Raw genomic sequence first — 17649 nt, forward strand, 5'->3', positions numbered from 1 at the left:
TAAAGATGGTCCTTAAGTATATCTAGGATAACCTTTGTATCTAACATTTTCTCGTGAGTGTAATCTGTTTTTAAGGGGTCAATAAAGTGGATGCTTTTCAGTAAAATACGTTTAGTAGTGTGGGCATCAAAGCAATACGTGTAGTTGTGTGGGCATCAAAGCAATACGTGTAGTTGTGTGGGCATCAAAGCAATACGTGTAGTTGTGTGGGCATCAAAGCAATACGTGTAGTGTGGGCATCAAAGCAGTACGTGTAGTGTGGGCATCAAAGCAGTATGTGTAGTATGGGCATTAAAGCAGTACGTGTAGTTGTGTGGGCATCAAAGCAATACGTGTAGTTGTGTGGGCATCAAAGCAACCAAATGGTAGTGTTATGAATATTGAAATGAAGATAGACATCAATAGATGGCTTTGGCAAGCACACTTCAAAGCATCGTTAATAAGCCATTTTGCTTTGTTGAAAAATAATTGCGTCTAGTTTTTTACCCCTCTGTCAAACCAGGGAATGATACCTCAACGCCTTCGGGAAGGGCGTGTCACGATGTTTGTGCGATCCACCAACCCCCGTCAACACTGCCGCATTGCAGGCGTGTGCCATCACCAACACCACCCGGCTAGAGGAATGTGTTCCTATTGATGACAAAACCATGGCATTACTATTCAGCACAATTTAGCACAACGGGTAAAAAAACCGGGTACATTTGCCAAGAGGTCGTGTGATTTGTGGCGTCTGATGGCTGATCACCGTGTTAATTATTTGCACGATGATCGAGCAGATTTAAACATTACCATCAACTTCAAAGCTACTACTTTTTGACATTGGTCAGTTTTTCATTCTGGTCCAGAGCCTCTCTACTTTGTACCGGACTGGCACGGGGAAAGATGTGCTCGTGGCTGGTCTGGCTAATGTTTATTAAGTATAGTAGATAATGGGATAATGGACATTGTCGTCCAATCTCGTGATTATATTTACGCAATAAGTACGGTTTGTAACATGACCTGTATTAAACACGTGGATTCATCACTGCGACACTACTCGCCCGCTCACTGGTCAGGCATCTGGGCACGAGGCACTTCTGCTGGGCCAGCGGTGAGCAAGAGGCGCGTCTGTCTTATTTTAAAAAAATCATCCTGAAAGGACATTTGGTTGCTGTGTGGTGTTTGCGTTTTTTGTCTGGTCATGTGTAACTGCCCTTCGGTTTGCTGTTGAACCATTTTAGTGGTGACATCAAGTATTGTGTTGCGTGGTGAGCATTTCTCCTACAACACTGAAGAGTAAATATCCGGGCAAACTGCCAACTATCTCTAGATTTAGCAAAACATCTTTTCAAATATATAAAAAGCCTAATTCTACAAAAACTAAAGGGAGACAATAACACCTCAACCCCTACCAAATTAACTCGATGCAAGATTTACTTCCATCTGTAAAACTGTGAAAGAGCCAACACTAAAGTTATCTTAGTTTCAGTGTGTTAAGTTCCTGGTGCTAGGGGACAACATGTTGATCCATGTGGAAACCTAAAACGATATGAAACGTCTTTCTAAACTCATTGATCGTAATAATTGCGGTGCCCAAGATGAAACGGCGAGCGCGAACAAATCACCTCGCGTGTGCAGAGCGTCCGGTGAATGTATTTGTATTCGCTTGCAAGTTATTCGCTGGTTAGGGATACTTCACAAAGTATACAATTGGTTAAGCTATTTTGATTTAAAGCTTTCGTGACTGCAGGGATTCATATTCTTGGTTCTTTCGGTAAAGTCACGTAGAAGAAAAACAATAAGCTATTGATGTTCATTATTCTTACATTTAGTTATCAGAACCCGTGCTGGGTCAGGCAAAGAGGGGTGGGAGGGGGGTCCTCGGTTTGAAACCAAAAATGTCCAACAAGAGCGGCAGCGGCAGCAGTCAAAGGCTGAGAGAACAACCTCCTCACTGCAGACGTGAAGCACCGTCGCCATCATTTACCCCACTTTGTTTGGCCGTGGGAGCCGCTGCTGGTTGCCAAGGCGTCCTCGCTCGGCAATCCGAGGGGCAGGGGTCGCATTCAGCCGCCAAGGGCAGCGACGCGACTCCCACCCCGCCAGCCCCCAGGCAGTGTCGAGTGGAGGCCTCGCCAGGGCTGCTGCCACCTCCGGCCACTGGCGCAGCTTGTTGTCGAGTGGACATCGACTTCCCGTCGCAGAAGACGCATCTCTCGCTTGCACCTTCTGGGTTCGTGGGGTCACGTCCGTCCACGTCGTCCCGGATTGGAGGCGAGTCGCCTCTCCTTCCCCGCAATGCCCGTCGCGTGTGCTTCACGGCCACTCATCGGCGCAGCGTTTCAGTGGCTCGTGCGGTTGTACGCTTGAGTAAATATGTGGATGTTGAACTTCTTTCGCACCGTACGTGGCCAACCGTAGCTCGTCGGAGGTGCGGGGCGAACTCGCGTGCGCCGTAAAACCTTGCAAATAACTCGCGTGGTCTGTGTGGCGATATTGAATTGTTGTTGCAGCGCTTACGTGTGCACACACAAAACTGCTGTCTGTCTAACGGCGTACGTATTATATATGCCATCGCGAAATGAGGACGTTGTACTTGCCTTGGTATTCGCGATAATACGGCCAAAGGGTTTTTTTTTGACCCGTGACAATGTCGCGTGATGACAGGAGACCCCGTGGGCTCGCGTCGTCCAGCACAACAGACGCCAATTGCCCTTCAGTCTTTCGACCCAACTTTTTTTTGTAACAAATACGAATGCGACCGAGAGCAAATAAGACAGTGACGGCAAGAAAGGAATTCGTCCTGAGCATGTCCGAGTGGTCGTGTCGGCGCTTCCGTTGCTTGTCGCAGAGCGTTGCGGTTCGAATCCGTCAGTCCGCCCTGGTTATTAACTGTCGAGTGTATGAACCGTAAATATACTGCGCTGTGTGGCTTTTACAGTGGACGCTAAAGATCCCGTGACGCCATCGTTCAAAAAAAAATACGCCAGGTCACAGCGTCTCTTGCTCAGAGCTGCTGGACATTCCACATTCCCGTGGCGGAGGCCCGGCGAGTCTTGAGAGTAGCTGCAGCCGACTCGTTTCACCGACCGGCAGGCACAATCGGAACTGCCGCGTTGGCACCATTCACGGAGGGAAGTCGTGCAGTGATATCCCCGTGGCAACAAGACACAATGACTGCTCAGCCGTGTTAGTTTAAAAAAAAAACACACAACAGGGTGATAAGTTACTAACGTCGCTGCCCAAAGACGGTAGAGCTTCCTTGTTTCTAAGTTGGTATGATTTGTAATTTGCTACGATGGACACACATTGACAGTGAACTTTGTTAATGAGTGGAGGTTTAAACCCCTTCTCAACCCAGCGCTGTTGTGTGCGGAGCGCAGCAGGGGTCTCGAGAGGGCATCGCGTTCATGGAGCAGCAGCAGCAGCAGCAGCAGCCACACTCGCAGTAAGATTCACTTTGGTCCTCACCGGCACCGCGGCTTATCGCTTAACTTTCACTGTTTATGATGCGCAGTCATTGTGATCAGAAGCTCGGCACACGTGTTGCCGCGTGACCTGGAGTGCGCTCCCCCGTGGCACGGCGTGGGTGCAGGGAGCCGAGCGGTGGCGGCCCCGCGCAGCGCCACGCGCACCCCACAGCTCGCACCCTACAGCTCGCACAGCCTCGCAGGGCGAGCGACAGGTGAGGAGGGGTGGACACGTGGGGCTCGCCACAGCCGCTTCCCCGGTCACTGCTTCACATTACACGTTCACCTGGCTGTGGACAAGTCGTCCACAGCACAAACACTTGGTGTTTACACGCAATCATCAACTTTGCTCTATCCTCTGCTGGATGATGAAGCGCCCCCCCCCCATCCCCACGATGTCCCCATCTACCATCCACAATGCTTCTGCGACAACACAATCCATTACATTCGTGCGCACGAGCTCACCTCTGCCTCTGCGGTGATCACCCTCTTGGGTTTGTTTCGTCTCCTCTGGCCTCCCGCCTGTCACCCGGCTCATTCAGCTGCTCTCGCCCCCCTCCAGTGATGCGCCCACATGCAATCACTTTTAATTGCCACCATTCCATCGTTAATAACGCCTTTTTATATATGCACATCGCATTTCATGTTCTGTTTTACGTGCATGCGTTGTACTCTGTATTAATAATTTGCTGGGGAACTCTTGCCACTGCTGTGTCAACTTGCACAAGACCCCCTTGGGAATGAGACGTGAAAATTGAGTCATTATACGAGTATAACACAATATTTTTGTCCCTTTTGGCCTGTGCTCCGAAATGGCGATTTTAAATTAAAGTGGTCGAACACTCGCGCGTATCACGTGGTTGGGCCATTGACAATGCTGGATCCCTCGTCTGTGTGCACAGCTGCCCGGCCTCGACAGGCAATGAGAAGTCCAAGCCAACACGGCGTCCTCCTGTCTGGCATTGATGAGTGCTCGTGATGATACACTTGCCGGGTTTCAACATTTCATGCAGTAATCTAACCTACATTTAATATTTTCACGTGGATAACGCATCTCTCTTTTTTTTGCACTAGAAATAATGAGACACTCGTAATATCATTTGTAACGTATGGAAACGTGTGTACAGGGAGTGGGTAGGATGATCCTCCACCCCAGCGCTCTTCATTGCAAGGTCCGTGGGGGGCCTTTAGTGAGACCCCCGACAATACAGAACAGATGTGACAACAACCCCCAACATCATTATCATCATCAACATCGTGACAACCCCCAACATCATCAACATCGTGCTGCTGTCACACCGATGATGTCTTATCGGCGACAGTGGCTCCTCTCTGAAAGTTTAGCCAACTGCTCTCCCCTTCTAACCTCAATGAGCATAATACCAACAATGGCTTTTCACGTAGGGCCTAGGGAATTCCTGTGCGTCCTGTATGGGTTATTTCACATTCTGAATGACCCACACCAGTGGTGGATGGTGCCTCCAAGTTAGAGGCAGCTTCACTGGCAGCGTAATCAGAATGAGAACGCAAACCAATGTACAGGGTGCTTCAAAACAATGTGAACACTTCCGAGAATTTGCAACAATACCACGTGACATGTGCTGCTGCCTCCGGGCTCTGGAGGCCACCTGGGGAAGATTCCAGGCCACGCGTTGACAACGATGGCGAACAAGTGGAGACTTTGACTTTTTGAAGTTATTAACATCACATTTGTTATCGTGTCACAGTGTATTATCCGTTCTATTCCCTTTAAAAACGATAGTCCCATATTAGTGTTAACAAAAAATTTAAGCACCCTGTATTGCACCAGTCTTGGGCTCCCGCCACATCTAAAGCCGAATATACTGCAAGCGCCTCTTTTATTGAGAGCATTGATGATGCAGCCACTGCCATCACACCGCACACATTCAATCAATCCACCTGCACGCATTACCCGAGATGACAACCGGATGTAGACTCGTTTGCCTGCTCAGCCCGGAGATACGAGCTGCCACCATTGCATTGAGACAAATTAAAGTATTAACTTAAACATTTAGAACCAGAAAACTTAGAAATTAAGATTTTACTGTTACAGTCAATGCAGATATACAACCTTATTCTCGGTGCCTTGAGGTACAGCTGCGTTTATAGGACTCATGCAACGAATGGGCCTGCCAAAGGTGCAGTATTCTGTACACCGTGAACCCGGTAAACCCTTGCCTGCGAGTATTGACACATTTTCACAATCGTTTACAATGTAAATTGCAAGCAAACATTCAAGTTGTTTCGTTTTCTTGCTTTCTACAATGATAAAATTACGTATGGAGCCAGCATGAATAAAGTTGTGAAGTCACCATCGGTACTCGTTGTCACGATTGTTGCTTGAAGCGGCCTTTGAACACCGATGGCGTTCCAGCAGACAATATCCCTCCAGTGAGGATGGTGATGGAGCATGCAACACAATGCCAGCCATTCAACTCGAGCAGACACACACCTGTACAACTGGATACATTACGGTGCCATTGCTTGTACCCGTTGATCCCTTGCCCACAACTATTATCTGCGCGGTCAGGTCGAACTGGTGTCCGTATTACCCACAATTGTACAAATAACAAAAGGGAGGATAGCGTCAAGAAGCATCACGCCAACTTCGCTCATCCTCGCAGTGGCTTTTGGCTAACCGTTGAACAAAGATGATTACTGTATCGCACGCTTTCAGATGCGCTTCTGCTACCGTCTGGAACGCTACTCCTTCGAATATAAGGAAGACACTGGAGCTATGCACTTTTAAATCATCTCGATTGAAAACTAATTTCTTTATAACTGCTTTTTGTGTTGTTTGGCCTTCCCCCGCACCTCCGATTAGCATGCTTGGCTACGTACGGTGTGAACGAAGTTCAACTTATTTTCATGCAATAAGTGGCCGATTGTTCCCAGCATTGGCAGATAAAAGGGAGGCACTGACCTTTAACCTGTTAACAATGCCACAAATGGGCTCAGGGATACCCAACTTTCACTCGTGGAGATGCACAAGTGGCAGGAGAGTTGGGCACTAACTGCATCTGCTGTTTCTCATGGATAAGATAACTGCTCACACAAACACGTTCTGTAGTTGTTGCACTTTATTTTCCCCACCAGCTCTGAGGGATACAAAATGTATGTATATGTAGAGTAAAAAACACATTCACATCGTGCTTTACACAGATTATTATAGCCTCCTGCATTCACACTGGAAATGAACTGAGTCCTTCAGTGAGGTCCAGGGCTCCGTCAGCATGGGCTTCTCTGCTGTGGATGACAATCCCCACAAAGCAACGGAGGAACTATTCGTTGTAAGTTGAATTATACTTTTCTAAAATGCTACTTTATCAATATATTGTGATACATCGGGGCATGGGAATATAGCTAGAGGGGGAGATGACTCATCTGGGCAACTTAATGACAGAAATGGAAAACCTTAGTTCACCAAGAAAGCCTTCATGGGGCCCACGTGGCTGCTTTATTAGTGACATGAAACCACTGCCATTGTCTACGGGAAGATTCCAGGTCTGATATCTCGTTCTTCCACAGGCAATCCAAGCTACAGGACACAGCTTGCACAAGATCAATGCTACCCCTCTTTGCCACACATTTCCACACGCACACACATCCCGTGAATGTGGCATGCGTGAGAGGCAATTTCAAAAGGGTGGCCGGGTGGCACAGTGGGAACGTTAGTGCCGAACGGCAATTAGCTCCTGGATTCCATTCCTGACTCAGGGACATGAATCTTTGGAGCTTGATTGTTCTTCCGAATCTGCTCCTAAGGTTCCTTTCGAGTACTCTGGTTTCCTCCCATAGCTTAAAACAACCCCCATAATGTAACCGGTTTTGGTTAAACATCTGACAAAACTTTCAGCAGATTACTCAACAGGGATTACACACAGCAACAATCGGCCCCTACTGCAATCCTTGGCAGGACCATTCTGAAAGAGTCTTGAAACTCAGCGAGGCTTACTGAGTAAACAAGTGAATTAATAATAACATGACAATCAAAAACAGTTTGCCCACCACCACATTGCAATATAAAGAGTTAGTGTGCATGTATCTCACAGTATTCTCAAGATTTTAAGCATTTTCCCACAGCCCTTTTGTTGTGATACAGTACATAAACACGACAAATGTAATATTGAGCCATTTGTCACTGTACGCCAATCATGAATATAACGCATTCAAATCCACACGTACTGTTGGTCCTGAGCAGGAGTGAACATACACGAGATGATTGTGTTCAACAGAGAGTGTGCATGTCTCACACCAGCTAATCACCGCGTGTGCGTGTGTGACTTAATGTCTCATATAGAGATTTGATCCTCAAAGACGGCCAGCAGAACCATGATGCTCCATCCTGCCAGCAGGCCCACGTTCTGCAGCGCAAACACCACCCAGGGGAATTTACCGGTGACTTTCATCAGCTCCGGCATCTGTGTGGGGGAGCGCACAGAGAGCGTGACCATTAAATATCGCGTCCCAGCGTGCCGCTTGAGGCAATTTCGTGCACTCGTAAGCTCTACGCGTGTGTGAAATAATTTTACAATTTTACGAAGTCGTATCAGTCGTGTGGAGTACATTTAAATGCGTGCTGCTGTGGAATGCTCGTCACACAGACTACGTTTGTGAACAGGGCACAGTGCATGCATGCACCAGGTGTATGCATACATCTTGCCATATTGAAGAATAATACACAATTGACATAAACACACTAGAGATTTCGTAACTAGGCATGACTTGGGAATTTATGATTTTCTGAAATTAGATTTTCATATTTCTATGCCCAAATCTTCAGATTAATTTCATACCTTCGGATTAAAACTTATAACATTTGAATATTTTTTACTTAAGTACTAAATGCAACAATTTCAACGTTAAACATGAATTAATAGCTTTAAATATTAAAGTATTCATTAGTTTTTCAAAAATAAAGTTCAAACTGTAAAACGATAATTCTGATATAAACATTTAAAGTTGTATTTTAGACGTCACTCCGTGTCAGGTCAGTTGTTAAACGATGTTAATTTGGGAACACCCCAAGTTTCATATCTAGGTTTCAGATGAATTCGAAAATCGGAGAACATGTTCTTAAATTGCAGATATAATATCAAAGAATGAGATCCAAATTCAATTCCATGAAGAGATTGTCTATCCTATTAATCGTTGACATTTACTTTCAAAGGCTTTAGTTGTATCGCGTGATAAAGAATATGAATCAATATTCCATCAGATATGAAATCAAAGTAATTCTGATGATGATTAAAACAATGATGGATAATGAAGATAATGATGGCAACCATTATGATCTACGATGTTTGAAAATGCTGAGAAATTGCTGCTACCATAGCATTCCAGGTTCTGGCACAGGCATCACACAACATGCCAGGTACCGACACAGACATCACACGACATGCCAGGTACTGACACAGACATCACAAGACATGCCAGGTACCGGCATCACAAGACATGCCAGGTACTGACACAGACATCACACGACATGCCAGGTACTGACACAGACATCACAAGACATGCCAGGTACCGGCATCACAAGACATGCCAGGTACCGACACAGACATCACACGACATGCCAGGTACTGACACAGACATCACACAGCATGCCAGGTACTGACACAGACATCACAAGACATGCCAGGTACTGACACAGACATCACAAGACATGCCAGGTACTGATACAGGCATCACACAACATGCCAGGTACTGACACAGACATCACAAGACATGCCAGGTACTGACACAGACATCACAAGACATGCCAGGTACTGACACAGACATCACAAGACATGCCAGGTACTGACACAGACATCACACGACATGCCAGGTACTGACACAGACATCACAAGACATGCCAGGTACTAACACAGACATCACAAGACATGCCAGGTACTGACACAGACATCACACAACATGCCAGGTACTGACACAGACATCACAAGACATGCCAGGTACTGACACAGACATCACACGACATGCCAGGTACTAACACAGGCATCACAAGACATGCCAGGTACTGACACAGACATCACAAGACATGCCAGGTACTGACACAGACATCACACAACATGCCAGGTACTGACACAGACATCACAAGACATGCCAGGTACTGACACAGACATCACACGACATGCCAGGTACTAACACAGGCATCACAAGACATGCCAGGTACTGACACAGACATCACACAACATGCCAGGTACTGATACAGGCATCACAAGACATGCCAGGTACTGACACAGACATCACAAGACATGCCAGGTACTGACACAGACATCACAAGACATGCCAGGTACTGACACAGACATCACAAGACATGCCAGGTACCGACACAGACATCACACGACATGCCAGGTACTAACACAGGCATCACAAGACATGCCAAGTACTGACACAGACATCACACAACATGCCAGGTACTGACACAGACATCACAAGACATGCCAGGTACTGACACAGACATCACAAGACATGCCAGGTACTGACACAGACATCACACGACATGCCAGGTACTAACACAGGCATCACAAGACATGCCAGGTACTGACACAGACATCACACAACATGCCAGGTACTGATACAGGCATCACACAACATGCCAGGTACTGACACAGACATCACAAGACATGCCAGGTACTGACACAGACATCACACAACATGCCAGGTACTGACACAGGCATCACACAACATGCCAGGTACTGACACAGACATCACAAGACATGCCAGGTACTGACACAGACATCACACAACATGCCAGGTACTGACACAGGCATCACACAACATGCCAGGTACTGACACAGACATCACACAACATGCCAGGTACTGACACAGACATCACAAGACATGCCAGGTACTGACACAGACATCACACAACATGCCAGGTACTGACACAGACATCACAAGACATGCCAGGTACTGACACAGACATCACACAACATGCCAGGTACCGACACAGACATCACACGACATGCCAGGTACTGACACAGGCATCACACAACATGCCAGGTACTGACACAGACATCACAAGACATGCCAGGTACTGACACAGACATCACACGACATGCCAGGTACTGACACAGACATCACACGACATGCCAGGTACCGACATCGCACGACATTCCATCAGGCAGCAACCCCAGCAGCAGGCGCTAGAGGGCAGATTGCTAACAGATTGCTAACAGATAGCTAACAGATAGTTAACAGAAAGCTAACAGATAGCTAACAGCACAAGTGGCCATAAACTAACATGCAAGGTGAGTTTATTGGGTGATATCGATAATTTTATTGATCTAGGCTCATGATGCACGCATCCAGAGATAGATTTTGGGGAGACAAACGGGAAAATTCTCCAGGTCCCAAGCGGTGGGGGAGGAGAGAGGTCTGTTCTGGTGTCCTGGGGCAGAAATACCCAAATCCCTCCCTCATGCATATCATCACGTGTGAAAACCCGTATTTGTTGATGCGTGAAAACCCGTATTTGTTGATGTGTGAAAACCCGTATTTGTTGATGTGTTCTTTTTATTTTGTTAATATGACCACTGCGTCCTTAAGAAATCACACAAATTAAGCACAACATTGTGCTTAATGTTCAAGACATTGTTGAGAACACTGTAAATCTATTCTTTAAAAACAATGAACCGCAACCCTCAATTGTGGCAATTCATCGAATCATCCCACTCCGAGGGTTCACCTCCCAGTTTGGTGATCAACAATCATGGTTCTGGCCACGTCGTCTTTGGAGAGCTGTCCTGGAAAGATGTGCATCGCATCCTTAGAGGCCATGAACAACATGTGTCCAAATTAAACTGTGGAAAGTTCACGTGGATTCACATTCTACATTGCAGCCACTCTTAACTGATCATGGTCTCGGGTTGTTAATTCCCTAGGTATTCATCAGAGCAGGGTGTTGCGTGTAGCCACCATGCGCGGTGCGTCAGTGGCTGCGAGCCGGCGTGGCGTGGGCAGGGCACTGACCAAGTCGACGAGAGAGATGTAGTAGAACATGCCGGCGGTTACAGAAAATATCCACTGCTGCACGATGGTGTCATTGGAGAGGGACAGGCCCACGTAGAGCCCCGTGAAGGCCGTGAGAGAGCTAATGAAGTTGAGGACGAGGGCTGGGCACACTCTCATCCCGGAGTTCAGCAGCGCTGCAAAGTCCCCTGAGCGTTCGAGTAGAAAGGGGTGGGGGCGTACGGTGTGAGCACACGAGGCGACCAGCGTGACGCACACGTGCCAGTGTCTCTACGGTTCTGAGATTCACAAGCTCTTTGGCATTGTATGTACGTACGTTGAACTTATTTCGTACCGTACAGACTACAGCAATTCAACATGCATAGCTTCTGTGATCATTCAACTTTAAGGACCCTATTTAAAACGTTTAAGTGAAGCGCATTCTCACCATAATTATCCAGAGACTGACCCTTGTGCATGGTTTTCCGACGACAGAGCGTGGATTTGAAAGGCGTTCAAATGCGCCCCCATTTCAAGATGCATCCCAAAACACAAAAACAGGGAGGACGCGGGCGAATCGCACGCAAGCGGGTCACCTATCTCGTGAGGAACCTCGTGAAAGAAGATGGCGAGCGAAGTCGTCAGGCCCGCGCGGTTTGAGGCCGAGAAGGCAGCACCCATGGCCAGCCCGTCGGCAAAGTTGTGGATGCTGTCGCCAACCAGGATCATGATGGCCAGGGAACTCATTCCTGGGGAGTCGCGCAGGCATCACCACAGATTCTAGATTTGAAGCTTTCGTGACTGCAAGGATCCATACTCTTTGGTTCTATTCGGTAAAGTCACGTAGGTAAAAATAAAATAACAAAAATCACGACGTTTCGGCCACAACACAAGTGGTCTTCATCAGGTGAAAGGACCGGACTGTCCAGAGGACAGAGTTAGAGTGAAAACGGTCAAGCCCAGGTCGCTTAAAGCTTAAAGGACGCGACCTGGGCTTGGCTGTCTTCACTCTAACGCTGTCCTCTGGACAGTCCGGTCCCTTCACCTGATGAAGGCCACTTGTGTTGTGGCCGAAACGTCGTGATTTTTGTTATTGTATTTTTACCTACGTGACTTTACCGAATAGAACCAAAGAGTATCACCACAGATGTGCTCGGGTCAAGCAGCGCTGCAACCGTTGGGAATTATGGAGCATTAAATACCCGCAGATGTGCGTCCAAGTCCATTTACCCCCTCAAATAGCCAGGCAGAGGAGGCGGAAAGCCTGCTGCAGCAAGAAGCTGGGAGAGCAGTCCATGGCACGTGGACTCGTTCACAGCCATCGAATGTTACCAACTGAAACCACCGCAGTAAAGCAGTGCAGGGTGGATCAGGCGCACACCGATTACCACAGCACTGCACTATAAATCCAGCAACACGAGTTTGATTCCTGTCTGCAGCTAACATCAGCGGTGAGTAGTATCTGAACCAGTTCTGGCACTCCACGTTCACTAACCTGCATTGCACAGCGTGGTGAAGAATGGTCAAATTTCCAAAGACTGAAAGGCCGGTACGAACAACAAACTCAAGGCAAAAAGTGAATGGACAAAGGGCTGTAACCTCTTATTATTATTATTATTGCAGCTCAGAGGGTTTGTAAATCTAACCCATATGATAACAATCACGCAGAAAAGCTCAAGTGAAGCACACGGCTGTGTAGAAGCTGACCTTTGAACGTGCCACGATGCTTCGGAAGCGCGACCAACGTTGGGGTCACCTCGGCCTCTTCCTCAGTGTCCTGGGAGGGGGCGCAGCATGGCACGGCACATTCGCATCCCCCGGTGCCAACGGCTCGAGGAGAACAGCAGTGGCCAGACTCCGACGCAAGTTTCGCTAACATTGACTCAAGGCCACCCCTTATACAGCAATCCTATCTCTCACACGCTTAATATAGCTTTCAAGTGGCAGATACTACTGATAATACTTGAAACAAGTGTGATTATTTGTATTATTATACTATTACACTTTAGCGAAAATAGATTTGGTATTTCCTGCAGGAAGGCGAGCTCAGTGACTATACTATGGGACCAATGTGGAACGACATGGATGGCAGCAGCGTGGACCGTGCGGTGTTCCATGTGAGCGTTGCCACGTGGGTGACGGCAGTGGGGGCCCCGGTGCTCACGAGGCGTGTGGTGGAGGCCGTGCCACGCCCGGCCTTGCCGGCTCTGAACGAGTCGCGCAGCGCCAGGTCGTGCGAGTGTCCGCAGTGGTTCTGCTGCTGCTGCTGCTGCTGCTCGCGTTCCTGGCCGCCATCCTGCTGTGGATGAGCAGTGGCACTGTGGTCAGCCGCAACCCGCACTACCAGTGCACGTCCAGCAAGATCGTCTCTTCCCCAACACTGCTCTGCTGTTCTCTAAAACCTTCCCCGCACATCCGATTGGCACGGTTGGCTACGTACGGTACTAAGGAAATTCAACAAACATTCAAACATTCAGCGATCGGCTCGTCCCCACCACTGCTCTCCTCTTCTCGACAACCTCCCACACATGCCCCGTATATTTTCTAAAGCAACGTACTTGTAATCACATCTTGACACAATCTGCTTAGAAGTTAGTTTTAATGTTTAATTGTGTATGTGGGATGTCAGATTAAATCTCGAGCTCCTTTATGGGTAAATTATTATCACGGTGTAATACTGCGCTTAGAGATGTTGCATATTATAAAAATATATATATATGCAGACACGCAAGTGTGCATTTATCACCGACATATTTTGTCCTGCCAGGTGATTGTTGTTAAAACCAAGTCAGGCAGCCACCTGTGTGGTCGGTGTGTTTGCTCTTTGTCTGCTGTATCGGCAATAAACCATTCCACTCGCCCAGCAGGCCTGTCTGTGATGAAGCGTGTACCAATCACCTGGAGCATTCACCCCAGACACAGAAGATGTCGGCATGAACAAACGTAACACACTCTGTGGCCTGACAATCGTAAATGTACGATGTTTATGTTCCACGTAGTGTGTATCTTGTTTTCACTTAAAAGGGTTCTTCTCCGAATTAATTATTGACTGGCAATCCCAGCTGTAATTGTTTTACACGTGTGAAGGATATCACATTTCCATTTCACAACGTGCAGTTTTTTTTTATATTCGCATATCTTCAGTTGTTATTTTACAGTTTGCAAACGTTTTGGCAATTGGCTCTTTCTTTGCAGTGTTTGTTTCTAAATCTTCCTTCCTGCAGCTGCTGTTCTGCATTTGACACAAAGTGGACCCCCGCCTATCCATAGGGTGCAACCTAAACCTTGTGTACGGGATGCCAAGAGAAAAATCTACACTCACCGGGTCTAAGGGCTCCTCGTGAGTTCGAATGGCGTACCCGGCACTCATTGACGAGGAGCTATCGTGGGCGCAGAACCGATCGGAGTTGAAGATGGAGAACATTCACGTCGAATTGGTTACTAAATAGATATACAGGGTCGGTTGGGAGAACTTTCTAGGAGAAATGAACGGGATTGGCGGAGAGTCGTGGGACGTTCCAGAAAGGACGGGGAAGAGAATGAGAGGAGGGAGAGATTGTGGTTCGGGGCGGCAACTGAACACAGCGACTCTCTGGTGTGTGACGACACGCTGTGTGGAAGACGTGATAAAGACGAGGTTCAAGACACACCCGGGCTAGAACTCCTCTACACTTGTAACGCCAGAAGTGGTAAAGTCACACGATTGAACCCCTTCAGCTGGAAAAAGTCAACCACCCATCGGCCATCAGCCAAGTCTCCCCGTGCCGTGCGTGTTAGCTCTCCTTGGCGCTGAAACACGTTCCTATGTTTCGGTCCCAGCGTATATATAAGGTGCTTGTTCAAGGAATTTTCAATGAGCGCTTATCAGGGATGATTTGGCAAAACAACGAAATGCTTTTGTAAAGAGGCTGCTCTTCCAAATTACATGCCTGAACTTGAATCAGTGAAACAAAGGGCCCTTGTGCATGCGGCCTTACACCCAGACCCGACACGCACCAGTGTCGTGCACGTGAACTAGCTGCGATGTGGCATGTCGCTATCGTACGCTACTGACAAAGTAGCTCAATCCAAGGCCCTGCCCGCAGACCGCGCCTGCATGTAACGCATGCATCGTCCCAATGAGGTGCCGCTCCAGGGAGCTCGCGTACCCCTTGAGATGAAGCGATCAGCAGATGGAAGATCTTCTCCACCAAGAAGAACATGTAGATTCCTCCCAGGAGAGCCATCAGCTTCCACACGTGACTGTTTTTCTCGACAAAGTCCTCCTCGGCGTGGTTGTGACCATCACTGTGGTCGTGCAGGACCAGCATCTGAAAGCGAAATGGTTTGCAACACTCACCAGCCACTCTGAGATGTATTCCTGCACTTTAACACGTGCCAGGCGTAGTCAAAAAGTCAAAGTGCATTCCGGCTCAAATAATGAGCATTGAGACGTTGGAGTTCATCTCCTCTATAAAGAGCTGAGCCAGTGGTGGTAAATTCACATTCCCATGGCAGGGTGTGTGATTATATCCAAAGGACGACTACTGTTGACTTCTCCATAAAGTGGTACTCATTGTATCGACCTGCAGAAATGACGGGGTGAGTCAACCCCAACAAGGATGTTCACTCGAAACCTTCGATCGTGAGTCACTTGTTGGATATCGACCTTTTTCCAAAATTAATATCAATAATAATATTTGCATATATATTTTTTAATGACCCAAAATGAATGAATAAAAACACGTAAACCAGAGCCAGCAAAAAAAAACAGATGTCGATCGTAACAGGGCCATTAAACCAGAAAATCCAGGAGATGAGCTATAAACAGTAATAAACCCAGTCAAAGAGAGGGTCGCCCCCTTCCCCCCCCCCCCCCCCCAGGGTCGTATAACACAGATGGCTTGACAAACACACAAACACGAACGCACACACACACAAGCCACGCCCCTCCCCACCGAGCAGAGCGGAGATTCTTCTTTTTGAATATAACGGCCCACCATCATCTCGGAAGTCCAGTCCGTTCCAGTTAAGTTCGACACAACGAGTTCAACAGCCGGAGAGTGGCAGAAGAGATGGCGAGAGCAAGCGGCTGGCTCTGAGGAGGCCGCTATCAACCGAGCATGGCGAGACTCACAGAATTGGCGAGGTGCCACCGAGTGTGAATTCAGGGCTGAGGGACGAAGTATCACTCAAAACTTTATTCCTACATCAAGTGCCAGCCATCCAGCAGCGGAAAGAGCCTGACCAGCCGCCAAGCAAGAGCGTGCTGCAGTCATCCAGCAGTGAAGAAGCCGGCTGTCAGCGAATCAGCGCTGAGAGCGCTCGGGCATCTCAACAGAGAGATAGCGTGTGACTTGGCTCATTCAGCAGCGGAAAGAGCCTGACCAGCCGCCCGTGAGCAAGAGCGTCGGCGCCAGCGAGCGCACCGTGGGTTCGACCCACACGCACACCGAGCAGCACCGGCTGGGAACCCAGACAATAGTGAGGAGCTGCAGCCAGCGGACGGGCTGCGGGCGCTATCTGACGACGGATCATCGCGCGACGATGGCGAGCATCGTGCCGACTCTTCCAGCCAGCTGTGGACAGAAACTGTGCCAGCCGTGTTCGTATGCCCCCCCCCCTCCTCCACACTCTCACCCTCACACCCCCACCACTCCGCAGGAAACAAACACATTTTTGACACAAGAGATGCCAACCTCGGCGTCTGCTTTACGCAAAGAATTGAACCAGTGATAAAGAAGACACACGATACGCATATCGGGACAATCAAGAAGGGTTGCCACTCCAAGGTGGTGCATTAAAAATCAATTGATAACGAAGAACATTGTTGCCATCGAGTTACGTGGATACGGTCACTGAGAAATATTTAGTCGGTCGTATTTAATTGCATAATCTTGTTATGGATCTAGGAATGGACGCGGTTGTGTGTGTGCAAATTCCAGTATAATCATTCATAATAGAGAGTTAAGGTTTTGCTTAGAGTAGCCTTTGCATGTTTTTTTTACGACTTTCTCTCTCAACAACCGAGGTCGCGTTACGCGGTGGTTAACCATATGTGCCGTGACCAGAGTAAAACAACGCAATCGTGATAGTTACCGTGTTAATGCTGTGTTAAAATTTCGAGATTGAGAGTTCTCCTATTATCCAAAAATTAAAGTTTAGCTTGAAAATAAAATTGATTAAAGCAGAAAGGTTGTGTGTGATTCTTTCCGTGATTCTGCATAATAACTGAATTCTGCAATTG

The 17649-nt window shown here is 47.8% G+C and overlaps 1 protein-coding gene and 1 long non-coding RNA gene across 4 annotated transcripts in view; one reads left to right on the plus strand and one right to left on the minus strand.

Moving 5' to 3' along the window:
* Positions 1-2260: 2260 nt before the first annotated feature.
* Positions 2261-5786, plus strand: LOC142924239 (uncharacterized). 2 transcript variants are annotated; one of them, XR_012941434.1, is made up of 4 exons: positions 2261-3255; positions 3363-3427; positions 3575-3664; positions 4352-5786. It is a non-coding gene; the product is annotated as an uncharacterized LOC142924239 (long non-coding RNA). The 2 variants fall into 2 exon arrangements; XR_012941435.1 differs by having other exon boundaries at positions 2261-3230.
* A 746-nt stretch (positions 5787-6532) lies between these two features.
* LOC116940801 (zinc transporter ZIP12-like) overlaps positions 6533-17649 on the minus strand; it is a 29970-nt gene continuing 18853 nt past the window's right edge. Inside the window, exons 6-11 of one of the 2 annotated variants that reach the window (XM_032951009.2) lie at positions 15572-15733; positions 13588-13719; positions 13131-13200; positions 12020-12172; positions 11445-11632; positions 6533-7891 (exon numbers count right to left, since the gene is read on the minus strand). In XM_032951009.2, coding sequence (XP_032806900.2) covers positions 7763-7891; positions 11445-11632; positions 12020-12172; positions 13131-13200; positions 13588-13719; positions 15572-15733 — 834 coding nt within the window. In that variant the 3' untranslated portion in view covers positions 6533-7762. Of the gene's footprint in view, positions 7892-11444; positions 11633-12019; positions 12173-13130; positions 13201-13587; positions 13723-15571; positions 15734-17649 lie in introns of both variants that reach the window. The other variant, XM_032951008.2, reaches the window with a different exon arrangement.

The sequence above is a fragment of the Petromyzon marinus genome, chromosome 10 (assembly GCF_048934315.1).
Source record: "Petromyzon marinus isolate PM22_M1 ecotype Great Lakes invasive population chromosome 10, UKy_Petmar_22M1.pri1.0, whole genome shotgun sequence".
Lineage (NCBI taxonomy): Eukaryota > Metazoa > Chordata > Hyperoartia > Petromyzontiformes > Petromyzontidae > Petromyzon > Petromyzon marinus.